Here is a 27,121-nt window from a genome sequence, read left to right on the forward strand (position 1 = left end):
TTTTTCAGCCTCTCCTTTTTGCACTAAGCCACAGAACACTCCTGGGCAGGGGGAGCATTTGTGGCAAGGGGCAGCTGGTAACTCTACATGCTCCAGCTCCTTTGCATTCTGCTGGCTGGAGGATGGGTTAGAAACAGGAGAGCAGACTCTGGATCCATCAGAGGGGATTTCCCAAAAGTGCTTAACCTCTGATTCAGGTTGCCAAAACGCTTTTCAAAGAGGCTTTTCTTGAAAATGATACAGAGCAGTCACTCCTTGAAGGTGCCTTCAGAGAGCTCCTTCCACACTGCGTTTCCAGAGTCATTGTTGCACCTCCATTCTCTTGGTTCTCCTGAGCTCCCATTTCTCTAGAGAAACACGTTGACTCCCACCATGAGGGTCCCTAGGACCAGCAGAACTACGTTTTCCCAGGCTCATGGGGCTGTAGGTGATACTGCCTGAGGGACAGGAATGATGGCTGAGCACTTCTTGTCAATGGGCTTAAGTGTTCATTAATTATTACATTAATTAGTACAGCAGGGCCAGCCCAGAGCTGGGCTTTGCTGTCCTTCAGCTCTGTGTGTAGCCAGGTAAAACCACTGGCTGGAGGAGACACAGCCTTGGGGACACCCCTGCCATGGGGAAACCCCCCAGGCAGAGTGAGCTGAGCACGCTGACCACAAGGTTTGCAGCCTGACCCTTTCAAAGTCCACAGTCTGCAAAGTTCATTCTTGGACTCTGTTAAAGCAACTCTGCTCCAGAGCTGAACCTGCACGGCAGGAGAGCACAGAGTCTACATTCACCAGCCCTCTGAGGGGCAGGGGGGAGAGCCAGGTGTCTGCTGCTGGACTAAAGAGACAGAAATCATGACCCAAGAGTGGCTGTGGCAGGTCCTGGATCCATCCTGGGGAGACTTTTGTGCCCTCTCAGCTCTGCTCTGCAGCTCAGCTGCAGCTGTGGTGCTGCTGAAATGGCTGGGAAGGAGGCAGGTCCAGCAGAAGATGGATGAGGCAAGGAGGTCTCGGCATCTGGCCCTGGAGAGGATGGAGAAAGCAGCTCACAGGCTTAAGCAAAAGGTAAATTTGGGGTACATGCAAAGAAGGGGTTATAATGTGGATAACCAAAGAAATGGGGGAGCTCTGATCAATCCCTCTGTGAATGGTGGCTGGGGCAACGGTGTGTTTTGGAGCATCACCAACCCAATGTATTGTGAGGGTCATCACCCTCCACTGCCTCAAAAGGCCCTCCCATAAAAGACAGTGTAAATTAAGTATTCCTCAATATAGACCCATTGAGGAAATCCTGAGGATGAATGAAAAAATGGTGCTTGGACCTTCTCAATCAGGGCACTACCCCAGACCTCCCATGCCCATTCCCCTCATCCATCCCTACTGCCAAGCTTTTCCTCTCCCATCCTCCTTCCTCTGCCTCTCCATAAGGATCTGTCTGCCCAATCATCCTCAAAGTATCAGGGGGTTCCACATCCTTCCAACACCTGCACATCAGTGGGCAAAAGCCATTTCCTCCTGCCCATGCCCAGGTAAAGAAGCACCTGGATTTTAGGAGGTCAGGCCTCTGGAATTGCCTTAAACCCAGAAGAAATACCTCCTGCTATTCTTTTCTTGGAAGGGAGGTTGCAAACAGCCCACACATTATTTTTTCCCCTTTGTTAATGATAAATTTTGTAAAACTTTAGCTGATTGAACTGGTATTCAGTAAGTTAGAGTTAGAAGGGGAGTGAAGGCCTGTAAGAGAGTAAACAGAGACAGGTCAAAACACTCTTACAAGTTCATGCAACTCTCCAGTCAAGGTGCAGTTTTCTGCCTGTTTTGGTTCTGTTTTTATTAACTAAGACTCAGCAAATTCCCCATCTGTAAATTCCCCACTCCAGCACACACAGTGCTCTGTGGGAGGTCTGCATGTCTACAGGGCATATATCCTACAATTTTCCACTCAAGGTGATTGTTGGGCAGATGTTAGAATTGGGTATTTGCAGCTTTAACCCCTTTCTGTCTTTTTCTTCCCTCTGTACCCATTTCTCCACCCTTGGCAGAACCCAGGCACCCAGACCTCACATATCCTCTCACTGACAATGGTGGAGCTGGCAGAGAAGCTGAAGGAGGGGTCCCTGTCCCCAGAAAGTGTCCTCTACTCCTACATGGACAAAGTGAGTGATACCTCCAGCATGGCAGGGATGCTGCAGGGCTCTCCTACAGTGGGACTTTCAAATTAAAAATCAGCTCATTTGCTAAGAGAACCAGCAGTGCTGGCAATTACAATTTTTGGTGCTGTGATGTCTGAAGGGTGGCTTACAGGCAAATAAGCAGGACAGAATCCAGGGCAGGAAAATACCTCAGAAAGAAACATATAAAGTTTTTAGGTAAGATCTCAATAATGCTGAAGTTTTGAGAAGATTGAAAATTCAGCTTGAAAACTCAATATGTAACGTCATAATAACTCAGTATGTAATGTCTCCTTCCATCCATTCTTCTGTCTTGCTGCTCTTCTCTGTTCTGGAGAGGCTTTGGAGGTGAATCGAGAGGTGAACTGTGTGACAGACTTCATTCATGGATGTGAGGATCAGCTCCAGAAACTGAAGAAGCAAAAGGAGAAGGGGCTGCTCTATGGCATTCCCATCAGCATCAAGGACCACATTGACTGCAAGGTACATCCCCAATTCCTCTGTCCCATCCTCATCAGGATGTTGAGTTCCCTCAGACAAGGATCCTGGGATCCAATATTCTGGATCCAATATTGTGGGAACAGCAAACCTGCCTTTCTTATGATTAAAATTTTGGTTTCTGCAGAAACTTCTAACCTATTCTGGTCTGGTTTTCCCTGGGATAGTCAGGTCCTGTTCTGCCTCTGAGAACAGTTAGGTGGGAACTTTGCTACAAGAGGCATCATAAATTAGGTGTGGTTTTGTCACAGCTCCTGCTGTGACACCTCTCCTGCACCTAGAGCTTTGTTTCCCATCCCCAAGGGCCACATCTCCTCTGGAGGGATGGTGAAATTTCTGGACCAAGTGAAGGAGGAAGACAGCGTCATTGTCCATGTTCTAAAGCACCAGGGGGGAATCCCCTTTGTGAAAACCAACATCCCGCAGACCATGATAAAGTAATGCCACGTTTGCCTTCATGGAAACACTGCCTCTTGCTAGCCAAGCTAATCATGCACATTAATTGCCTCCTTACTTCCATCTAGAATGATTGCTCTTGCATTTGATGCCTCTTTCTTCTTAAATTCAGCTGCCTCAACAAATCTGCTTCATGCCAATTCCATCTTAATTCCACACCCCTCCCTGCACGGTGCTCTATGCCCTGTATTTATGGTCCGCAGAGGCAGAAGCACCTCACTCACCTGTTGATCTTCCTCTGCCCAGCTATGACTGCAGCAACCTCATCTTTGGCCAGACATTGAACCCTCTCAACCACCAGAAGAGCCCCGGGGGCTCTTCAGGAGGAGAGGGAGCTCTGATCGCAGGGGGTGGCTCCATCCTGGGCATCGGCTCGGATGTGGCCGGCAGCATCCGCCTGCCCTCCAGCTTCTGCGGGCTCTGCGGCCTCAAACCCACGGGCAACAGGATCAGGTACATCCCAGCTTCTGTCCTCTTCTCCCACCCAACTGTGGAGGCTGCAGGGTGTTCCCCCACACTGCATCAAACCTTGAAGTAGTGCCTGTGGTTTCCTCCAGGGTTAAGTTAGCATTGAACTTGCTCTGTTAATAATACAAGATGGCTTCAATCTGTATCACAACAAAGACTTATTCAGTTTTTAATAGCGCTGGCCAGGAAGCTGAAAGAAAATACTACAAGATGATCTCCTTTTCGGATGTTTTCCAGCCCTTGCTTTGCTCATAAGAGTTTTCTGTTTGTCAGAGGCTGTTTGCCCATAGATAAGGAATTAGTTGCAGCAGGGAAAAGTGATGATAAATATTGTCCCTAGCAGCTTCCAGACTATGTAAGACTTCTTCATAGCCTTGGAAGCCTAGGAAGTGCCAAGTTTTTGCAGGAACTTCTGCCCTCCTAGATTTGGTTGAGGGCAAATGGAAAGTTTGCAACTCAGCATGGTGACGTGCCCCACAGGCTGCTGCTAACCTGCTTCTCCCATTGTGTTCCCAGCAAACAGGGAGTCGTTTCCCCTCTCGTAGGAATGCAATCAGGTAAGTCCATGGTGACATGTTACTACGTCAAACCTTTGCCTCTTACACCTCCTACTACTGAAATGCCAGCAAGTGTGCTTGCTCTGCTCTGTGCCTCATGGCCAAAGCAGTGACCTATGAAAACAGCCCTGTGCTATGACAATTTGCACCATTAGTTCTGTTCTGTGTGGTGGCTGGTGTTGGCTGAACCTCAGCAGGATGAAATCAATGCAGTGGTGGAATGGAATCAGGCAGTGCAGTAGTAGCAGGAGAGTTGTGCATGTCAAAGGCCTGGGATGTCTCACTGGAGATGCTGCCAGGAGACTCTGACAACCTCAGCTGCTGCCAGGCAGCATTGGCAGGAAGGCTGCAGCCCTCTCTCCTCATGGCTGCAGAAGCCTGGCCCAGAAGGTCATTAGGCTCATTAGGCTGCCCCTGCTCTAAGACTGTCACATCATTCCTGCTGGACCTCCTTGCCCATTACACTCATTCCCCACTTCTTTTTCCTGACCTGAAACTCCCCCTTGCTGGAGCCCCACCAGTGCCTCTGTGACAGCCTGGCTGCAGTGACAGGCCCTTTGTGCTCGCAGTGACAGCGATGCTGGGGCCCATGGCGAGGGACGTGGACAGCCTGGCCCTGTGCATGAAGGCTCTGCTCTGCCAGGAGATGTTCCAGCTGGACCCCACCGTGCCCCCCATCCCCTTCAATGAGCAGGTAAGGCTCAGAGGTGCTCCCATGTCTTCATCTGCCCACCAACAAAGTATGATCTCCAGAGATTCCTGTCCGGTTTCATGTCCAAGATGGCAAAGAATCCAGGGAAACACATCCATGGGGACAGAGGACACCCAGCATGAGTGGCCCCAGGAAGCAGCCACACAGCAGGGCTGGCAGGCAGGAGGTGGTGCCAATAAAACCATACCAAGGACCACTGCTGCAGACCTGTGTTCTGAACAGCACTGCTTTTCCCCAGCCCTGTTCCTCCCATCATTCCCCCAGCCCAGGAGACCTCAGTTGGTGCCTCCCTGAGTCCTGGGAACAGTCCAGTCCTGCTCTGCTCCTGGATGCAAGCCATGGCTTCTCTTCTCCCAGGTTTACACCAGCTCACAGCCTCTCCGTGTCGGGTATTATGAAGGAGATGGGTACTTCCAGCCCTCACCCAGCATGAAAAGGGCTGTCCAGCACACCAGGAAGCTCCTCCAGGACGCAGGGCATACGGTGGGTTCCCATGCCTGTGGTTGCCTGGAGCTATTTCCCTGCTCCTAACCAAGTCTGGATAAATCACTTTCCATCTCCACTTTTGCTCCCAATAAAAGAGAAAGGCAAATGCAACAGGTTGTTTTCTAAACTGGAGTGATCTTGCTTACATTTCTAGCCTAGCAGACGTGATAATTATGTTCAGATATCTCCAAGTCACCCCAAGCACTGTTTTTTCCATCGTGTTTGTTGTGCCCATAAATATCAAACTCAAAACAGTTTCCATGATCCCTCAGCTGTTAAACACAGCTTACAGATTTCTTAGTGGGTAAGTGGGAAGGAGGTTGCAGCAGTTGACCCTCCAGGGACTTCTTTTAGGCTACATTTTTCTGTGGTTTCACTGTGGTTCCAGTGGAGATTTTTCTACAGCAGCTGCTCCAATGAGGCAAAATAATTTTTCTCAAAAATTAAAATTTGTGGTTTGAAGTTTCTAAGAATGTGGAGGAGTGGAGCCTGTGCCAGATCCCAATATGTGTTAATGGCTTGGGTAGGACTAATGGGAAAGGACAGCAGGCAGATGAAAATGAGGCCTTACTGTCCTAGAGCAGCAAAGGAGGGTGTAAGTTTCCCACCACTTCCCACTAACCACTGACCACTGGTGAGGCAGGGGGGCTCACAGAGGGCTCTATGAGTCATTCACCTTTGCTGCCTCTTGGACAGGGATGGTTTTCTTGCAGCTTGTTCCCTTTGCCCTGCCAAAGATTGACTACATGGTGGATGAGCTGTTCACCAGAGGGATTTTCTCAGATGGGGCTGCCCACCTGGTGGACTGCTTGTGAGTAAATATTTTGATATTGAGTGAATATTGTGAGCCCCCATTACCATGTGGGCTGTGAAACCTGCAACTGTGAGGCCAGTGGCTGCATCCAGAACGTTTATATTGTGTGTGCAAACTGGATAATGAGCAGCAGTTTCTGACAGGGTGACTTTAGCACGAGCAGCAGTGCACACACACAGGTAACACTGGGAGTGCCCAGCCAGCCACTCTCTCACCTCAGCATGCCCAGGGCTGTGCATGGCCCCATTACTGCAAAGCCCTCCAGAACTTTATGACCCTGATGACACAGACAGTAAAGTGCTGACTTATCTGTTACTTTTGCAATGAACATTTATACCTCAGCATCTACTGCTCATTGTTTTCTACTGAAATGGGCAGATTTTGTCTTCTAGCAACTCCCCTCCAAGACAAACCCTGCCTTGGGAGCAGCACTGTTGTTACTTTTGCTCTGTGACTTGTCCTGACTCTTTCACTCTCTGCCCTTCCAGCAAAGGAGACATTGTGGATCCCAACCTGAAATCTCAGTACAATACTTACAGGCTTCCTGCTCTGGTGAAAAGGATCTTGGCTATCATTTTGAAACCCATAGTAAGTGTGTGGATGTATCTCACCTGTGTTATAGGAGGTCTGCAAGGTGGGGAGGCTCCCTTGTGCAGGGAGGTTAATTGTACCACCCAGGAATGCTTTGCTGCTTCATGTTAAGTGCCTGAGGGGCTTCATAGTGAAATACATTTAATTTTCAAACCCAAGCTGAACTTATCAAGTGAGTCTGACAGCCTTTTGTGGGAGTTTTGCATGGGGAGGTTGAAATATGATCCTTTCTCAGGAAACCTCTGAGCATACAGCTCTTCCAGCAATGAGCTCCAGGAGAATGGGTATCACTAGCGAGGATCTAAACAGCATTCCCACATCCAGAAGATGCTCTCCAGGACTAGCAGTGTGGTCTAGAGCCTTATTTGTATGAGTTGTAGTGATTAAATGTGTAAATCACTGTGGGAGTAAACCCACTTCACTGGAACTGGCCTGTCCTTCAGAGCCACTTCTGCTAGGACAAAGACAGATGCCCAAAATGCAGTCAGAGGGTAGCCAGCTATTCCAGTTCCATTGCTGTTGACTAATCCCAGGTTTCTCCCTCTCCTCCTGAAGTACCCACGAATTGCTCGGGATCTCGGCGCTCTCTGTGGAGTGGGGTAAGACACACTGAGGTGGCTCTGGACAAAGGGGATGTGCTTGGCTGTGCCCCTCTGCTCATGCAGGCACATTCCAGCTTGCTGTGCAAAGCCCTGCCTCGGGGCTGTGGGGCACAGGCTGAGCCAGGTAAGTGTGTGCTGCCTCTGCACCACTCAGCGCTGGCTCACCCAAGGCTTCTCAGCCAGGGGTTGTTTTAAGAGCTTGAGGATCCTCAGAGTGATAGAGCTGGATGACTCCATGCAGATCAGCACAGGGAGATAAGGGCTGTTTTCCCCATTGGGTGGTACCCGGAGCATCATGTGCCAAGTTAATGCAGAGGTCTCTGCCTGCCCCTGCAGTGTGGTGCGAGGTACCTGCACCTCCAAAAGAGTCACAGACACACCAAACTGGTAGCAAATGAATTCAGAAGACTGATTTTTATCCAGGTCTTCTGGCATGCTTTAACAAAAGCTCTTTTGATGTACCTGTAAACATGTGTGCACCAGGGGATCAGCTGGGTGGTACCATTGCTTGTTCTCAGAACAATGGGCTGTCTGTGCATTTTCTTAATTGTTTTCTGTTGCCACAGTCACAAAGCTCATTAATTCTGCCACCTTTCCAGATCTGCCAAAAACCTCTGGGATCAGCATGGAGCAGTGGCGGTAATGTGATTTTTACTTTATTTTTCTTACTATTGTCATTTGGAGAGGTCTCCAAAGTTTCTAAGCAATTGCTTTGCACTCTGTGATGGACTTGGGGTTGGAAATTATTCATCATACTTTGCCCTGCATTGTCTAAGCAAAAACAACATAGGGAGCAGCCACTAAAGACGTGGCTTCACTTTGTCTTTTCTGTCTCTTGTTGCAAATTCTTCATATCAGGTATTAGGTGTTATTGTTCTGAGCTAAGGCCATGCTTGAACTATCAAGCGGAGACATCAGAAGTCCAGAATTTTGTACATGAACTCTGTGACTTAAGTAGCTTCCTTATGAACTCATTTGAGATCAGGAACCTCAGACAGGAAGCTTTTTTCCTGGACAGCTGCATCCAGTGCTGCCACAAGCTGACCAGGTTCCTCTTTTAAACCAGCTGAGTTTTATGCTTCAATTCGGTTTTACTGACTGCCTCCTCTTGTGTCTGCACTGATGGTTGGGAACCTTCATGTTTCCCGTGCTCTTCACTCCCTTCCAGTTAATCCTTATTTTATTTTTGTCCTTGGGTTTAAATAGCACCTCTCCTCTCTGGTATTTTCCTCCGCCTCTGTCTATTTATAGAGAGTATCCTCTTTCAGCTGGTGTTTTGCAAGGCTGAAGAGGCTGTTTTGGTGTCCTCCCACAAGGCAGGGTCTGTGCTCCCTGGAACACCCTCACAATCCTCCCTCAGGAGAAACATCCCCCCAGCCTGCACCACCAGCCTCTATCAGTGCCACTCACTCTGTGGGTGTGCACTGTGGTCTGAAAATTATAGGGCAGAGGGAAAAACTCCTTAAAAGCTGCCAGGTCACTGGTGGGAGTGTTTGAAATGAAATGGGTGTGGGTTTTTTTCTATGGTGAAAACTGATTCCTCTCCCACTCCTGAAAAAACCCCCAAAGAATACCAAACCCAATAAATAAACATTAAAAAAAACATGATAGGCAATTCAACAAAGCACACACACAAAAGAGCCACCACAAAAAAAAAAAAAAAAAAAAAAAAAAAAAAAAAAAAAAAAAAAAAAAAAGAGAGAGAGAAGAAGAAAACACTTTAGAAGATTTGATGGCTTCAAAGGAATTTTGAATTGTTGCAGTTCAGTGAAACCATATTCACATGTTTTCACCTACTGCAAACAAGAGCTGATTCAAAATTTTTGGCTAGTGACCAGCTTTTCTCTCATTAAAAAAAAAAAAAAAAAAAAAAAAAAAAAAAAAAAAAAATCAGGTTAGCTTCAGTGACTGTATTTCCTGGAAACACATCTCATTTGTTAAACTTTCAGCAGGAAGGATCTCAGACTGCAGGTGGAAATTGAGGTCAGACTAAAAAAATAGCCCCAAGGCCAGGTCTTTTGTGAGAGAGCTGGAAGACTCTTGCACAGAAAACTTGCTGTGAAAAGGTTGTGCAGGACAGGGGCTGGGCCATGGGACAGATGTGTCCCTGTAGCCAGAAAATGGCTGCAGAAACAACTGTGGTTCCATCTGTGTCTGTTTGCTAAGACAAAGTGGGACATCTCTTTGGGGGTGGATTCATTCATTGTCTGATGTTGAGCAAAGCTGTGGTAAACCAGACTGCAAATCCAGATCTCTCTTGCAGCTGCAGTAAAATCTTGAAGCTGAGCCTCCTGTGTTGTGGGGGATCTCCTGGGGCTGCCTAAATGTCTCTTGCTGCTTCTTCTCCTTACCTGTATCCTCATGCAGAATGAAAGAAGGTTTTGTGGAAGTATTTTGGATTCGTGTTTTTTAATACTTCCACCAGAATAACCAAAGCTTTTAGGAAATGTGACTTTTTAGTCATCTAAACAAACTGCTGTTGATCTCCATTCATTATAATTCTAAAACAAAGCTGTTCATGGAAAGGATTGGGTTAATACTCAAATAAATCAGTTCTGAAGCACACACCTAGCATTAGTGCCTAGCTCTGAGCAGCGCATGGTATTCTGACAGGAAACCTAAAAGTGGAAGAACAAACTCTTTGACCCTTTCAAAGCGCAGCTCAGATTTTATCATAATTTTTTGTTGTTGCTGTATCCAGGAAGGCTTTCTCCCTCCTTTTCCTCTGTGTCAGCATTGTTCTGCCACTGCTGTCCAACAGACCTGTCTGCCATCCTCTCTGCCTTTCCTCCCAGGCTTACCGCACGGAATTCATCTCCAGATGGAGGGAGCTGAGGCTGGATGTGATCCTTTGTCCTGCTCTGGGGCCAGCCTTCAACCATGGCTATGCTGGGAAGCTCTTTGGTAACGTCCCCTGAGGACTCCCTGCACACACACAGGTCCTGGTTGTGGGCAGCAGAATACCTGAATCCCATGGACATTCCCCAAACCATGCATGGTGCTCGCTCTTCCTTCCCTCTGGAAGAAAACAAAGGAGGGGCCTCTGGGTGGGTCTTCTCACACCCCCACATCATCTGAGCTGGAGATGTTTGGATGATTATGGGGCAGCAATTAGTGGTCCCTCTGTCCTGGTTGTTCATCGGTGAGTTTTCCCTGGTTTTCTGCTGCAGAAAGCCCCGGAGCTACCCCTGCAGCAGAGAGTGGCAGTGAGGAACAGCTGTGGTAGACTTTGGTACAGGAGCAAAGCTGCTCTTTTGGATGCAGCTGTCTCACATTTCCCAAGACTCTGCAAACAGCAGGAAGGCTCATTGCATGTGACTTGCAGAAAAAGGCTTTTTTATATAGCTTACAGCAAACAGTCAGGGTCCTCCATCCCACTAGCAATGACCTTCTGGGATCCAGAATCCCCACAGTGATATTACATCACTGGACAGCAGGAACATCTTGAAAAGACAGCTGGGATTTTTCCCCAGGGATAGACATAGACTCTGAATTGGTCCCTCCCATAGCACATCTGATCTCTACACGAGTGACAGGTGAAGACACAGGTCACTTTCTGCTCTCTGGCACTCAAACCTCTCCATCAAAAGTCCCTTTGAGGCAGCATGCTTTCAGGGCCTCCTCTGGACCAGCAACTCCACTCTGCAATTCCTGCAATTCATGCCATCATCTGAAGGTCATTGCTGGCCCAGCACATTAAATTTTGCAATTTTTCATGCTCTTTGTTCCAGCTGCCACTTCCTACACCAATTTGTACAACGTGCTAAACTTCCCTGCCGGGGTGGTGCCGGTCAGCACAGTCACAAGGGCTGATGAAGAAGAACTGAAGCACTACCGAGGGCACTACAGAGACCCCTGGGACAAGAGGCTGAAAGAGGTCAGCAGGAAAAGAGCTCAAGTCTTAGCAACCAGCAGAGTGACACTTCTGGGATTGTCCCCAGGCTTGTCTACATCTCCTAGTGAGACTGGGAGCTTGTTTAGTGGCGCAATTTGCATCCACTGTTCCAGCACCCCGTGGTGCAGCAGGGCTGGTGTTTGTCAGCCTGGCAGCTGTGCCCTCATTTGTCTTCCTCTGCCCTCCCTTCCTGCAGTGTCCCGTGCCTGCCTGGGTGCCCTGACTCAGCACTGTCCTTGACTTTTGCAGGCTGTGGAAGGAGCTGTGGGGCTGCCCGTGGCCGTGCAGTGCGTGGCCCTGCCGTGGCAGGAGGAGCTGTGCCTGCGCTTCATGAAGGAGGTGGAGACTCTTGCCCGAGGCACGAAGAGAAATGTGTGATTTTTGGGAGCCTCCCAAGTGTGATGGCTTTTCATTCCCTGCCCTCCACTCCAGCCACCTTCTACCTGGCATGAAGCAAAGTAGATAGTGAGTTGAAAACTCCGAATTAATGTTTTAATAAACTGGCACTAAATTTGGTTTAAAATCACTCAGCAAAAATCTCGTCTCTGTCTAAATTGTCCTTCATTGTTAAACTGAGTCAAAAAAAAAAAAAAAAAAAAAAAAAAAAAAAAAAAAAAAAAAAAAAAGAAGAAGAAGAAGAAAGAAGTTAATGCTGCACCAAAAGGATCCAATAACAACATTTATTTATTATTTGCTGTATGGTGAGACCAAAGAGCTGTTTGTTGCAGTATTTTATTTCCAACAGTGGGCAGGAGCAAATGTTTGTGGGAAAGTAAAACCTGGTAAGTGCAGGATTCCCTCTCTAGCTGTGCCATTGTTTGGCCAAGTCTTTTTTTTGGCAAAGACTTGCAGTCAGCCCATGGGTTTAAATAGCTGCCAAGAGAGCTCTCCTCCACAAACTTGTCCCCTTCCTGAACTCATTTGCTGTCTAGATCTCCACACCATCCAGCAGTTTAGTGCACGCAGTACAGAGAAGTTTAATGTTCTCTGTTTAACCATAAGCTGAGAGAAATGTTAAATGGTCTGTCATCACTCCTGCTCCTCATTATTTCTTCCAGTTAAGCAATAGGAGAAGATGGGGGTTTATTGCCTACAAACACTTCAGGGAAAACTGAGAAAGCATTTCTGTGGCTACACTTAGGCCATTCCTCTGTTGGGTGCTTCCAACAACACCGTGACAATCGTGTGGTGTTTCTTGACCCATCCTTCACTGTCAGGGTGGAAGAAGAGGCAGGAGGACAAAGGGGGAATGATGAAGGAGATGAATAAGCAAGTGTGTGTTGAAATAAGGCACAATCATTAGCAATGCTCATTAGGGTGATTCCTTCCCCAAGCCTGCCCGGACAGAGAAGGGGTGACTCTGCCCTTGGTATTCACCTGCCTCCCTGGGGCTGTGCAGGGATGCTGCAGTCATCCAGCTGCCTCCCGTGGCCACAGGCAGGTCTGAGTCACACAGGGAGTGTGACAGTCACACAGCCTGACTCACCAGCCCTGACACGTGCCGAGCCAGGAGAGGCTCCATGGCACACCCTGCTCCCAGGAGATTCCCTGCCTCTGCAGAATTGCTCCTGGGGGCACCATCCAAGGAGCCCCAGCATGGGGGGAGCTTGTGGAGACACTGTGACCCTCTCAGATCAGGAGCAAAGGGTGTTTAGCTGTCCTCTCAAAGGGAAGATGGGAGATCTCCATTAATCAAGTAATCTGCCCAGGTAGCATTCCTGGCTAGACCTGAGCATGCACAGACCTTGTTTTGCAAGGAAAGGTCTGTGTCCTTCACTCCGTATATGTATCCCTCCATATCTTTGCAAGCCTGAACCAAGTGAAAAAGTCCTGTTTCTAAAAGGAATTTCTCCAGGCATACTCGTGCTCTGCATTCCAGCTGCTCCTTGAGGATGTCTCGAAAATGGATTTGCTGTTCTTCCCACTCTCTTCTCTCCTGCCTCCAGCCAGTCACCAGATCTCAGGATCCTGCAGCACTCACTCCCAGACCCAGCAGACAAAGGGAATTTCTCCCTACGATCCAGCAGATGCTGAAATAGAGAGCATGGATGCTTGGATAGAACTCTCCTGGCACTGAAGTGGATGAGTCAGTGAAGACATCCAGAAAAGTGTTGAAGAAGTGTGAGGGAAATAAGACACATGTTTGGACCTGATTTAGGAGTCTGTTCAGGAATTTACAGACCAGGTAAATCCCTCAGCTGGGCAGACAGCAAAGCACCTTCCTGGGTAAAATCTAGGGCCCTTCTCCAGCCAGGTTGTTCATGACATCTGTTGCCATTGCTGCATAAATGTAGGGGAAAGTTGGGAGGGTGATGCTGAGAGCACTCTGGTGAGGTTGGGTGCTGAAACACTAGCAGAGAAAGGCCTTTAGGAGGGCATAACTTCAAGTTTTCTGGGAGCTCTTCCTCCAGGCCTCCTCCAGGTTGGAGAAAGAATGTCAGCCCCTTCCACACCCACCAGCACAGTGCTGCTGTTTGCAGCCCTGCTGCAGCTCCTCCACCAGGAGCTGTGGGCTCTGGCTGTGCAGCCCTTGCAGAGCTGCACTGTGTGTTTGCAGAGGACTTGTCCAGCTGCCCAGCACTGAGCAAAGTCCAGGCTTTGGTCTGTCTTAGAGAATTATGTACCAATGCTGCTTGGGTCAAAAGGGCTTTGTTTTTACTAGTTTCTTTCATCTTCAGCACAATATCCTGGCTGTGGTCTTTGATCATTTTTCCTCCTCCCTCTTGATTTTAATAATTTAAATCTACCCTCCTTAATCCACATTTCATTCTGTGGCCAGATAAATAACTAAGCACAGTTAAGAGACTAAAGCATCAGAAAGCCCAGATTTTTTATTTGGTTTTACCTAATTGTGCAGAACGTTTTCATTCGTTTGCAGTTCACATTGTTGCATAATCACAACACCAGGAGCAAATAAAACTCCCTAGAAGGACTTACACCCACAGAACATGTGAGGGTAGAACAGGTCAGGTGTGCCCTTACAGTATCCAAAACACACAGAGCTTGCTATGCAGCAGGCAGTGGCAGAGAAAATTAGGGACAAAAACATTCCCAAGATCCCAGACATTCAGTTCAAACAAGTTTCAAGGAAGGTGGTAGTTGAAGAACCTTAAAGCAAATGTTCAAAAAGCGGGTGAAATGAAACACCTGAACATAACAAAGCTCACCCTTGAAACACACAAAACCCCCAAGAATTAGGGTTGGTACATTTTTCACTCTGACATGGCTATTTACTGGACAAATCCTCACCCCTCCAAGCATGATCTCAGTCTGCTCTTCCTTTATTTTAAATTTTTTTCTTTCCTGTTACTGTTCTCCAGCTTCCTACATTCCCTGCTTGCCCATGGGAGACCACTGAAAGCCCAGCTTCCTGCTGTAAAATTTGTGCCTAGTCATGAAGCAGCTGGGAACATCCCAGTCCCTCACCATCAGGGCACTGAAGTCACAGCTGTCACTCAGTGGGGACAGACCTGTGCAAGACACCAGGCATGATGGAAGAAATAAGAATGCTCCTGGACTTCTGGTGAAGAACTAACAGCTCTCTGCAACACGCATTCTGATCATGTCTCTGCCTTGCTGGACACGTTCTAAGTAGGATTCATACAATTTGGCTATGGAAGATCTGAAGGGAAATAGTGCAATACCCATAAAGAATGGGGAAAATATAGGGATGGTCAGGAGACATAGCAGCCCCTGCTGTCAGAGGCCTGAGGGTTTCTATGGGAGTTCTCTCCTCCCATCCTGTCACAGTTTACTCAGGAAAAGCCAGCAGGGTCCTGGCTGAGCAATGTGGAAAAGTGTTGTTAAGGGACAGACCCTCACCTCTCAACTGATGTCCTTGATGTTTGGGAAGTTGCAGCTTAGGTAGGGGAAAGTTTCTTAGCAGTTATTATGTTCTGTGAGTGCTGGTGGAGTTGGACTGGAACTGAGGAAAGTATTATGCTTCCAACGGATATTCCAAGCTGAAATGAGTCAGAAACTGGAGAGTTCACAGCAAACTTATTCAGCCCTCTGAGCCAATTTGAACAAGTTCCCCAGAGGGGTCCAGCCCATTTCACTATGATTTCAGTATTTTGTAAAATGTCTTTAAAATTCTTTCAGAGCAGCATAGTTAACGCACCTCGTTTTGTAAATAGTTTTAAAAAGAGCATCAGAGTGTTTGGTTACAAATACATGAACACAAGACACAGCTGTCAGGATTTATTCTTTGTCATTTTAATCAAAATGGAGTAAAGGCTGACAAAGATGTTTCTTACCAACTTGGAGACAAAACAGTTCAGTTATAAGAATTTCAGAAAAGACCCAGGGTGCTTGAGCTGAACCTGCTGAGAGTGAATCAGTGCGGTTTTGCTCCTGCAAGCAAAGATGCTGCAGGTCTTTCTGGGGACAGGAGGGGACCCTCTGACTTGGTTTAACTGCCTTTTCCTGGCATAAGCAAAGTGAAGGGCATGTTATGGATGCCACAATGAAATCCTAGACCAGCTGTTACAGGCTGACTCTCCTTGTGAAAAAGGTCATGGCTTTTGTCTGAATTCCACTAATGGGTTTGACCTTGGTCTTGGATCAATCCAGGTGACAAAATCAGCATGGAGAAGCGAATTGACCTGTGAATCAGGCAGGTCTGTCTCCTCTGCTGTGGACTTGAGATTTGACTTGGGACATCCCTCTACTTCCCTCTTCTAGGTTCCCTTGGATTTGTGGCCCAGTGGTGGCAGGAGGAGCCACATCTCAGATTCATGAAGGGTGTGGAGATGCTGGCACATTGACAGGTGAAGGGTTTTCCCCAGCAGCATCCTGCCATCTGGAAATGCAGCTGTGCCTGCTGAAAAAATTGCCCTTTAAAGTGCCAAGTCAGTCTGGACACAGCTGTGTCTGTCTGTGTTAAACATTTACCAAGTGTCCAAAGGGCAGGATCAGGGCTCTGATCCCAGGGTACAGGCGGATGTGGGAGACAAATACCCTGACACTTCTCAGCACAGAGAGGAAACCCTCCCACAGCTGCTCAGCCCATCACAGAGGTTGTGGTGCTGTCACACAGGCAAAGAACACACCTCTCCCTCAGGAAATGTTTGCATGGATTCCTGGACACTGGATGAGGATTGGGAGAGGGCTGGGCATTGCTACATGCTGACTCTGCTCACGTGCAGCACTCTGCACCTTCTGGGAGCTGCTGCTGCAGCCAGCACCATGGAGCAGGAGCAGGATGAGCTGCAGGCATGTCCCCAAGCTGCAGCTCTTTTCACACCAGCAGTGCCATAGCTGAGGGGGCATCCCCCAAGGAAAGGTGCCACTGGAATGGGCACAGGAAAAGGCCAGCTCAATTTGCTACCAGAGTGCTGCCAGCTCCAGAATGTTTCCTCAAGGACACCAAAGCCAGACTTGTTCAGAGTCCATAAATTTCTCTAGTTAAGAACTAAGAGAAGAACATTCCCAGCTGACACAAATTGTGACAGAAAACAGCAGTAAACTCTTACAACTGCTAAGAATGGATGTGACACTGGAAAACTGAGCTTTAGAGGACTACTTAGCCCTGAAGGGAGAGAACTCTTCAGCCTCCATTCCATATCCAGTTCCACACTCTGCTGGAAGCTTGTGTTTTGTAATGCACAATTCATAGCTGTCTAAACATTCTTCCCATGGAGGGGACCCATAGGGAGAATCCACCATCCAAAAGCAACAGAGGAGGTTGCAGGCAGACCATGGCTGACGTTGGCTGGGCTGTTGCCTTCAGCTCAGTGTGTGAATCTTGGTGCTTGTAGTGAGAGGCATTTGTGTAGGACAGATGTCAGACACCAGCCACTCCAATGCCTGGTGGAAATAGTTTGCTTCTGGCCTGCAAGCCTATGGGATTTTCCACTCCTAAGGCAATACCAACGTGCTTTGTCACACAGTTAAACAGCCTCTCCCTCTGGTGCATGAGGACACCACAGCAGTGCCAAAACATCCTCTGGCCACTCTGGCAGCAGCAGAAGGGACTTGGTGAGCCCAGTGTACCCCACAGCTATGCAATCCCTCAGCATACCACTCCCCAGCCCTGTGCAGGGTAGCCTTGTTATTTCAAGCTGGTTTTCTTCTTCTCCATTGTCCTCTCAGGCTACACAGGAAACAGGAGAGCAGCAATTTCCTTGCTTCATTTGTTCTGTTGATCCTACAGTCCTCTCCAGTGGAAAACTTCCCACAGTCCAGAAAGCCCCTATTAACCCAACGCCCCAATGAACACAAGGGTCACTGGCCAAACTATACGTTCCCCATTTGGTGGTTAATAATTTTCACTGCAAGCTCCACCTACAGTAGCTTTGCAGAAATCAGCTTTGGACTGAACTATCTGAACTATTTGCTGACCCCAGATAGGTGGTGCTGGGGAGAGGGATGGGCCTGGGGAGTCAAAGAAGGCCTCCTGCACCTGCCTTGCTTTTCTTTCTCACTGCATCCTCAGAGAGCAGAAATACACATGATGATCCAGCAGCAGCTGAGACAGCTCCTGCCAGAGAGGAAGGTGGACACTCCTGCTGCCCTTGCCCTGCTTGGTGGCTCTGTGGCAGCCCTGGCAGTCTGGAAATGGCTGGGCAGAAAGATGATCCAGAAGAAAATGGAAGAGGCTCGGAGGACCCGGGATGAGGGCATGAAGAAAATGGCAAAGGCTGTCCAGCAGTTCAGGGAGCAGGTAACCTGTCCTCAGGTGTCTGAGTCCCACTGGGGTGTCTGCTGGTGCTGCCCTTCAGCTCCTCCTTCCAGCTCATGGCCCCATAGCTTTTATAAGGAGGAGATGTGCCAGCAGCCCTCCTGGCAGAGGAAAGGCTGCCTTGGGAGAAAGGGAGGTCACTGCCCTTCTCAGTCTGGATGAGATGTGGTGGGAGTCTACAGCTTTGGGGAATGTGAATTACTCACTGCTTGGGGAATGTAAATTACTCACTGTGAAGAAGTTTTTGAACACAGGTGATGAGGCACTGGATCTTTATTGATACAAACCCCAATTCTTTCACATTCTGGAAATGTTTCTTGCCAATAATGGGTAGAGGCAAGAAAGCTTTTTCCTCTACTTAAATCTAAGTTTGCTCATCTGTTCACAGCTTTGTCTCTAAAACTTGGCTTCTGGACAGCTCTAGGGGTGTCTCCAAAAGCAGCATTCTCAGTGGCACTGTGCCTGGTCTAAATTTATAACAATGAAGCACAGGGGTTTCAGTGTTCCCTGGGAGGATGTGACATGGGGGTGAATGAGTGAGGCATCCAACCAGCATAGCTCTGAATTCCTACTGCAACATCATTTCTGACCACCTTTCCTTTCTGCTTCATTCACTTCTGAATACATGTTGGGTAAACCAGGTCATGTTTATACAGGCAACACACCTGGACATAAAGCATAGCAGCCACAAGTGATACATAAATATATATATAACCTTTTTTCTTAAATCCTGGTGGCACTGAGAATTGTCAATCTTATTTATCTGAGTAGACCACCTGTGAGTCCCTTCTGACTTCCTTGCAGTTTGATGGGCTTGGGTTTTTAAATGTTTGTTCTCAGCCTGGGCTGTCCTGCACTGTCTGTATCTGTTGTCAGGGATGAAAGCTAAGACAGCCTGAGACTTGTGTGCAAGGACTTTAGTACCTTCTGCCCTGGGCAGTGTTTGTTCAGCTGAGGTTATGTCTTGGTCAGGGAGTAAGTTCCACCATGTCAGGAGGAAGGCATTGCCGTGTCCTGTGCTGCAGTGGATGGACAAAGCCCTCCTACACCTGGGCTCCTGCATTTGCATCCTGTTTGTGATATCCAAACTCAGGATAAAACACTTGGCAAGGTCTGAACCCTCACGTGCAGGATCTGCATTTCCAGCAAGTTCTGTTGATAATGTTGACAAGACTTAACAGCCTTATCCCCTGAGCCAAAGGTTAACTGCAGCTGCTGCTCTGGATCCCCTCACCTTCCCTCTGCAGGTCCCCAGTGTCCAGACAGATGCCATTCTGTCCCTGCCCCTGCTGGAACTCACTAGAAGACTCCAGGAAGGGTCTCTGTCCCCCAGGACTGTCCTCTACACCTATTTAGAGAAGGTGAGTGTCCATCCACAGTGAGATGGACAAAGCAAATATTTTACATTCTCCATGCCATGGTGTGTGTGCTGGTGGCTGAAAAGGCTCGTTGGAGCTGGATTATGACCAGCCTTTAACACAGCAGATATTAAGAGAAAAACATGCTCTGTCTCCTGGGTCAGATCCATCACTGGACAGTCCTTTGAGATGGCTTGAGCTGGGATGATCTGGAGAGGGGGTTATTCGTGCCGTGTTTTGTAGATCAAGATAGCTGCTGAATGCAGCCCTGTAATGATGCTGTTCTTTACTGTTCCTCCACACATCCAAAAAAGGCCCTGGAAGTGACCCAGAAGACAAACTGCTTGCGACACTTTATCCCAGAGTGTGAGGAGCAGCTTCAGGAAATAGAGCGGCACAAGGAGAAGGGGCTGCTCTACGGAGTCCCCGTCAGCATCAAGGATCACATCGGCCACAAGGTGCCTCCCTTTGTGTTTGTGGAGTGTCCCACCGTGGGCTGGGCTGGGTGCTGAAGTGGTGGGAGATGGAGAATGGGAAAGGGGTCCAATCCCCCTCCCTGTTTGCATCACAGAAAACCTGGCTGTGTCTGAGGCAGCTGCAATCCAGCAGGCACTCACTCACTGCCCCCAAACCCAGTGGGATGTGGGAGAGAGAATAGAAAGGGTAAAAGTGAGAAAACTTACGGGTTGAGATAAAGACAGTTTATAAGGTAAACTCTGCACACAAGCAAAGCAAAACAAGGAATTAATTCACCACATCTCATGGCAGGCAGGTGTTCAGCCATCCCAGGACAGCAGGGCTCTGTCATGTGTGATGGTAACTGAGAAAGGCAAAAACCATCACGCCAAACATCTCCCTTTCCCTCCTCTTCCCCCAGCTTTATATGCTGAGCCTGTCTCCCTGTCGTATGGAATGTCCCTCTGGTCACTTGGGGTCAGCTGTCCTGGCTGTCCCCTCCCAGCTGTGCATCCCCAGACTGCTCACTGAGGTGGTATGAGAAGCTCTCTGCAAGCCCTGCTCAGTGATAACACCAACATCCCTGTGTTATCAACACTGTTTACAGCACAAAATACAAAACAGCCCTGTAGTAGCTACTGTGAATAAAAAATAAACTCTGCCCCAGCCAAAAGCAGCACAAACCTCCATCAGCAGAGAAAAAACAGGGATGAATAGTTATAGACACAAATGATTTCTGCTCTGATATGTGACACAGTAGAGGCTGCACTAAAGTTGAGGGCTTTAAGCCCAAAGCAAGCCCCAAATACCAACGCTAACTGAAAAAGGCTCACACATTTTGTTTACCTGGGATTATTCCTTCCCTGAACATCCACTGGTGGATTCCCTTGGACAGCAGGATGCTGGCTTTGATCCTGAGCTAGTGCACCTATGGAGTATGGAGTTCATTCGGGTCAGAGGAGAAAAGGAGCAAGGAAAAGAGCAAGGAGAGTTTTAGGAGAAGCTTTAACCCAATGAGTGGCTGGCAGCCCTCTGCCAAGGATGGAAAGAGAGGGAGTCCTTCAAGCAAGGGCTCACAGGGGAGTGGGTTGGTACATAACACAAAACCCCTGAAGGAACACCAGATGATCCTTCCAAAAGAGCAAGGGAACTGCACTGACTGTGTCCCTTGTCCCTTCTCCTCTCTGCAGGGGCACTTGGCAACGTGTGGGCTTGTGCAGTGCTTGGGCAGTCTGATGGAGGAGGACAGTGTCCTGGTCAAGGTCCTGAAGAAACAAGGGGCCATCCCGTTTGCAATGACCAACGTGCCACAGTCCCTCTTCAGGTACACACAGCATTAACAACCTTCCCTCTGGTTGTGCTTCTGAAGGAAAATCCCATCCTGTAGGTCCCTACACAGGCTCCTCCCTGGCTACTGACATGTGGCCTGGAGAGTCCCTCTTCCATTATCTGGCAGCAATCTCAACTGAAAGAGCTGTCAAATAAGATAAAGAGGGGGAAAACCCTACCATAAATTAAGAGAAATCGAGTGCACTTGTGCGTGGCAGGGAGAGCAGAGCCTGGTGGGAATGAGCAGCATCCTGAGGGATCCACAGCACGGCAGGATGGGTTTGGCTGTGCCTCACGGGCCTCTGCAAGGCAAAGCAAACAAACCCAAGGCACTTGGCTCTTCCTCACAGCCTCTTTCCTGGCTTTCTTCTCCCCAGCTACGAATGCAGCAACCCCATCTTCGGCCAGACCCTGAACCCTCTCAACCCACAGAGGGGCCCCGGGGGCTCCTCGGGAGGAGAAGGAGCTCTGATAGCAGGGGGTGGCTCCATCCTGGGCATCGGCTCCGACATGGGCGGCAGCATCCGCCTGCCCTCCAGCTTCTGCGGCCTCTGCGGCCTCAAGCCCACGGCCGAGAGGCTCAGGTGGGTGCTGGCCCTGCCCTTCCAGCCCTCACGCCTCAAACCCAGGGCCCAGAGGCTCAGGTGGGTGCTGGCCCTGCCCTTCCAGCCCTGCTCATGGTCAGGCTTGGCTGCAGGGGAAAAGTACTGAGTGAGTACTTGGAGGGAGGAGAGAGATTGGCTCTTAAAGGGTGGCTGGTTTTGCTCAAAACCTCTCCCAGGAGGCAGCATGGTTAGATTTTGTGGGAAACGGGCATGTTTTCATTGCAAATCTAGCCTGGAGTTAAAAGTAAAAGGGAGTTAATGTGGTTAAATAATGCAAAAATGGAACCGTTTTGGTTAAAGCAAAACCAAGATTTGTTGGGGTTTAGGTTTGTTTTACTTTGGCTGAAATTTCCTGGTTTGCACTATTCAATTCAAATTTTTGAAATAATTTCCTTCTGTTTATGATCCTGAGCTGGAGCCCTCACTATGCTTTTCAAACACACTGTGAATATTTCCCTATTGCTGAAATGACAATATTATTCTTCTTCTCCCATAGCCTGTCTGGAGTGACTGGCCCTATCAATGGCATCCTGGCAGGTATGAGAATTTTAAATTCCTTTTCTCTATACCCTGTGAATAGCCCAATGTTCTCCTGCAGGCCAGAAGAAAACCCGAGACAACAAAGGCCTGTCTGGAGTCCATCTGAAACTTCCCTCATTGCCTGCTCAGCCCAAGGTGGCTGTGCAGAGGGGTGGGCTGGGGTTTGGCACATCCATTGCTCAATTTGGGTGTTTTCTCTTGTCCCACCCAGTCCCTTGTGCCCTGGGGCCCATGGCAAGGGACGTGGACAGCCTGGCCCTGTGCATGAAGGCTCTGCTCTGCCAGGAGATGTTCCAGCTGGACCCCACCGTGCCCCCCATCCCCTTCAATGAGCAGGTGAGGCCTTCACTCAGCAAGCCCTGGTTCCTTCCAGGGTGCCACACACCCTCCTGAAGGATCCAGTTATTAAAAAACAGTTATCCTTTACTGTTTTTTCAGTTAAATAGATCTATTTGAGGGCACAATTCATAATTCTCATTTTTTTTAAAAAAAAAGAGGCAAATCAGTAGTTATCCTGTCTGTCTTCTCAGCTGTAATGCAGATTATTGAGTTGACAGGATCCAGGACAGAGTGGGGAAGAAGGCAACACTGGCAGCAAAGAGCAGGACATCTTTATGAGAAGATGAAACAGGATCAGAAACTCCTGCAGAAGATACCTTAACTGAGATTGTTCCCTTTCTCTCTGCAGCAGACCAGCTTCAAGAGGTTTTTCCACCTTCACATTTTTTAGCAGTGGTTGAATACACTTGTCTAGAGTGGCTGTGCTCCTCCTTTTCCCTGGAGAAAAAGGCAGGGCAAGACATTTGGAAAGGGTAACTATAAACAGCAAACCAGAATATTAGTCACTCCTTAGCATTTGGAGCTCTTGCTCACTTCTGCAGTGAGTGTCAGCACGAGAGCAGACGTACCCACAGCAGGCTGGGTGTCACAAATGAGTGCTTTAGGTCACCTAAAGAATCACTGTCAAAGGCATTGGAAAAATCAGGTTTTAATATAAATTTGCAAAAGGGTGATGAAGTTCAATGACAGGGTTCTCTCTGTTACTTAATGGAGTATACAAAGGAAAATCAGCTTAGTGTCACTTTGGAATGATTTGCGTGGAGACTGAGGATGCAAGGGGCAAGGGAAGACCCTCCCATTGAACCACAAGGCTCAGAAAGGACCCCCTTGCTTTCTAAACTCCTGACAGAGCCAAGGTATAGTTGAGTCCAATCCTAGTCCCAGACTGGTCAACAGTTCATATCTAGTAATTTATTAGGGAAATACAAGGAGTAGGGGAGACCCTCCCACTGCATCACAAGGTTCAGAGAGGACCCCCCTTGCTTTCTTGATGTAGTGTGGGTGGGGCTGGATCCAGTCTCAGTCCCAGACCTGGTCAATGGTGTATGTCCAAAGGGTTCTCACAGCAATCCCATGGGGAATAGGAATGCTAAAGGGGTGTCTCCTTGCTCCAGATGTACTCCAGCTCCACTCCCCTGCGGGTCGGGTACTATGACACTGATGGATACTTCCCACTGCCCCCCTGCATGAGGAGGGCAGTGAAGGAGACCAGGCGTGCTCTGGAGGCAGCTGGGCACCAGGTGAGCATGACCACCCGCTGCTCTTCTCCCCAGGCTGTCCCCAGCCTCGCTTCTTGCTGAGGAAATCACCCCTCAGAAACCAAGGGTGATTTGGTTTCTCCCAAGCACATCTGTGGGAAAAATCACCTGGCTGAGGTATGGGATTTTGTTACTCCAGCCACATAACACCAGGCAGAGACCCCTCTGCCTAAGGGAGCAGTGTATCCCATGGGCAAGCAGCAGGAATAATCTTGTGGGGAGATGCCTGGATGAAAAACAGTTGAACCAGGGCTTCTCTTTACACGTGGAGCCCAGGGAGGTGCTTCTCTGCCTTTGAGGAATATCCAACATTTGGGTCTTGGAAACTGGTCACATCCCTAGTCTGCCACATAATCTTGTGTTTTGGTGCAGCTGGTGCTCTTCTCTCCTCCCCGGGTCCCCTATGCTGTGACTGAACTGTTTCTGAAGACATTTTTTGCTGATGGAGGCCGTGCCTGGTTGGATGTGTTGTAAGTAGGAGCCCTCAGGCAGCAGTGCTGCCAACACCTCCATCCCCACCCTGGGAGCACGGCACAGGCACAACAAGCCCAGCCCTCCCACCCCAAACAGGCAACACTCAGGTCTCTGAGAAAGGACAGACAGCTTCTCTGGCATGACCCCATCCTCTTGTCATCTCTCAGCACAGGAGATATTGTAGATCCAGGCTTGAAACCACAGGTGAATTCCTGCAAGATGCCAAGGCTGGTGAAGAAGTTGCTGGCTCTGCTTCTTAAACCTTTGGTGAGTCCCTGTCCCTCAGGACATGACCTGGGGCTTCCTGGGGTGACACAAGTTACTGCAGCCCCAAGTCATGTCCCTAAGGAGCCTCATGCCTTTCCAGTTTCCCCGCCTGGCTGACTACCTGAGTGCCTTGGCTGGAATGAGGTAAGATGGCATTGTCCCCAGGGATGTCCATGGAAATGAGTGATACCTTCTCCTCTAGGTGTCCATAGCTGGGGGGACTGGGTTCACAACAGGCTGTGAGCTGCTCTCTGCAGGGGCTGTCCTTCATTCCTGAACATGGCTTCACTGCCCCTAGTGATATCCTGGCAGGAATGAGGCACTTGAATGGATAAAGTCATTACAGGAAGCCTGTGGAAGAGATGAGTATTAAATCCAGGCCCATCAGGGAAACCTTCTTTCCAGCATTTCCAGACATTTGCTGCTTAATTGCTTGGCCAGATGCCAAAGGAAACTTCAGGAAGATTGTGAAAGCTGTATTGTTTTAAGCAATTGCTAAAATCACCAGGGCTTATCAACCCAGAGGACTATTTAAGCAATTATTCCTCCTCTTAAAGCTTAAAGAAATTGCTATGATTTCCACTTGCAGGTCAGTGAAAGAGATGTGGAATCATCAACATGAAATACAGGTGTGTTTCAAGGACTTTTCTGTCTGGCATCATGCTACAAGTTGGGGCTCTGACCAGATCGGCTTGGAAAGAGATTTTGCAGGGAAGAGGTCGCTGGGGAGGAGACAGGATGGAGGGAAAGGCACAAAGAAGGATAGGAATGGGGTAGATGAGCTTTTGATGGGCCCAGACAGGACTTCATTGGTTGCCTGCAGTGCTCATGCCCAGGCACAATGAAGGCTGTCCTGGAAGTGGGGATGGCTAAGGTGGGACCTTTCCAATTCCTGGCCACGGTCTGGCCACATGCTGTGAGGGCAAACACATGCTCCTCTGCCTCATCCCTCAAGCACTGCTGCCTGCTACTGCCTCCTCTGCTGTGCCTGGAGAGGCTGAGAGGCTCCAGGCATGGATGTGGCTCCATGACATGCCCCTCTCTTCCCCCAGGTGTACCGCTCCCAGTTCATCAGCCAGTGGAAGGAACTCCAGCTGGATGTTGTGCTGTGCCCTGTCCTGGGACCTGCCTTCATCAAGGGATACCCTGGGAAACTCCTCAGTAAGTGACTCTGGATCCTCCCCAGGAGGACAGAGAACCAACCACAGTGGCTGAGACTGGAGGGAAACGTCCACTACCGTGGAGCTTCACTGCCCATCCTAGTATTTTATGGGAATTAGGAAGGAAAAGTCACTATACATAGCTCTCTGAGCAGGTGGAGACAGACACAGTTCTCAAGGGCTTCAGTGAATATGGGATGTGTAACTTTGAAGTAAGACAGGAGGCTGTGACTGCCTGCATCCTCTCCTCTCAGCTGCTGTCTCCTCCACAATGCTGTACAACCTCTTGAACTTCCCGGCCGGGGTTGTTCCCGTCAGCACCGTGACAGAGGCTGATGAGGAAGAGCTAAAGCTTTACAAAGGATGCTGTAATGACCCCTGGGACCGGACACTAAAACAGGTATGGGAAGTGGTGGAGCAGAGACTGCTGATGGGAGTTCAGATAACAATATCCTAAGTATCTCCATCGGTATGGGCACAGCATAAAAAAATTAATATCTTCTTTATACACCCCTTGCTAATCCCCAAATCCACCCTGAACACATCCCTTGCTTTTCTCCCAAGCCTCCAGGAGGTAAGTCACTAAGTTTTGGGGGGACTAAAGGATCTCCCACAGGCTGGGTAGGCTGAAGCCAGCAAGGAGACCTGCAGCAAAGCTTCTGGGAGCTGGTCCTTGGAACAGCCACAGCTCACAGCACTGCACTGCACTTTCCTCCTGCTCCTTGCTGCCTTCAACCAGGCTCAGGCTATCAGTGGAGTATGGATCAGGAATGTGCATGCTGAAGGAAAAGGGATCTGCCCACAAGACAGCTCAAAGCACAGTTGGCTGGGGTGTGTGTGGGGGAAGGTGTCTCAAACATGTTACCCAAGATTTGGCAACCATTTATATCAGAGAAGAGCAGGAGCCTTCCCTCTGTCCAGCACACTAAGAGGGCTCAAACTCCAACCTCCCCACTCTCTGGGATGAGGCACAGGCCTAAAGCAAGTCCCCAAAATCTGCTGGAGGTCTGAGCCCCCGGGTGACCCCTCCCTTGTGCACTGGCTGCAGGCTGTGTCAGGAGCTGTGGGGATGCCCGTGGCCGTGCAGTGTGTGGCCCTGCCCTGGCAGGACGAGCTCTGCCTGCGCTTCATGAAGGAGGTGGAGACCCTCAGCCATGACCAGAGACTGGCATAGTCACCGTGGTGCTCAAAGAGAAGGGACAGTGCTGTGTAGACTTGATATTTTCTGAGCTTGAGAAGAGCTAGCTCTTCTCAAGGGAAACTTTTCAACAGTTTTCTTTTTCCCAAAACAACCTTGTGTAAATATTCCCTTCCCATAACAACAGGTGTTGTTTGCTATTTCTGTTACTTAGCCAATGGGAGTGGTGTCAGTCCTATGGATAAATAACATGCCTTTTTAATGCAGCATGTTA

At 48.9% G+C, this 27,121-nt stretch overlaps 2 protein-coding genes across 3 annotated transcripts; both read left to right on the forward strand.

Moving 5' to 3' along the window:
* The first annotated feature begins 572 nt into the window (after positions 1–572).
* On the forward strand, positions 573–11,777 carry LOC310912822 (vitamin D3 hydroxylase-associated protein). 2 transcript variants are annotated; one of them, XM_083867710.1, is made up of 15 exons: positions 573–1,055; positions 2,033–2,146; positions 2,501–2,644; positions 2,963–3,096; positions 3,362–3,568; positions 4,100–4,140; positions 4,710–4,834; positions 5,210–5,335; positions 6,052–6,149; positions 6,641–6,740; positions 7,299–7,342; positions 7,945–7,984; positions 10,141–10,249; positions 11,077–11,222; positions 11,490–11,777. In XM_083867710.1, the coding sequence occupies exons 1-15, from the start codon at positions 846–848 to the stop codon at positions 11,616–11,618; spliced, it is 1,767 nt and encodes a 588-aa protein (XP_083723836.1). In that variant the 5' UTR covers positions 573–845; the 3' UTR covers positions 11,619–11,777. The 2 variants fall into 2 exon arrangements, with proteins under 2 accessions (XP_083723836.1, XP_083723837.1); XM_083867711.1 differs by lacking the exon at positions 573–1,055 and adding an exon at positions 1,825–1,937.
* A 5,775-nt stretch (positions 11,778–17,552) lies between these two features.
* Positions 17,553–26,950, forward strand: LOC310912823 (vitamin D3 hydroxylase-associated protein-like). The gene is made up of 15 exons (XM_083867712.1): positions 17,553–17,904; positions 19,170–19,283; positions 19,595–19,738; positions 20,927–21,060; positions 21,443–21,649; positions 22,167–22,207; positions 22,422–22,546; positions 23,665–23,790; positions 24,181–24,278; positions 24,450–24,549; positions 24,650–24,693; positions 25,139–25,178; positions 25,602–25,710; positions 25,964–26,109; positions 26,758–26,950. Exons 1-15 carry the CDS (start codon positions 17,692–17,694, stop codon positions 26,881–26,883), a joined length of 1,767 nt encoding a protein of 588 aa, XP_083723838.1. The 5' UTR covers positions 17,553–17,691; the 3' UTR covers positions 26,884–26,950.
* The last annotated feature ends 171 nt before the right edge of the window (positions 26,951–27,121 follow it).

This window comes from Zosterops lateralis, assembly GCF_965231275.1.
Source record: "Zosterops lateralis genome assembly, chromosome: 9".
NCBI lineage: Eukaryota > Metazoa > Chordata > Aves > Passeriformes > Zosteropidae > Zosterops > Zosterops lateralis.

Coding starts and splice junctions, on each gene's coding strand:
- LOC310912822 (XM_083867710.1), top strand. CDS start 846: ATGACCCAAGAGTGGCTGTGGCAGGTCCTGGATCCATCCTGGGGAGAC. Junction 2,645..2,962: donor AGGACCACATTGACTGCAAG/GTACATCCCCAA, acceptor CCCATCCCCAAG/GGCCACATCTCCTCTGGAGG. Junction 3,569..4,099: donor CCCACGGGCAACAGGATCAG/GTACATCCCAGC, acceptor TTGTGTTCCCAG/CAAACAGGGAGTCGTTTCCC.
- LOC310912823 (XM_083867712.1), top strand. CDS start 17,692: ATGATGATCCAGCAGCAGCTGAGACAGCTCCTGCCAGAGAGGAAGGTG. Junction 22,208..22,421: donor TATCAATGGCATCCTGGCAG/GTATGAGAATTT, acceptor TGTCCCACCCAG/TCCCTTGTGCCCTGGGGCCC. Junction 25,711..25,963: donor ATACCCTGGGAAACTCCTCA/GTAAGTGACTCT, acceptor CTCTCCTCTCAG/CTGCTGTCTCCTCCACAATG.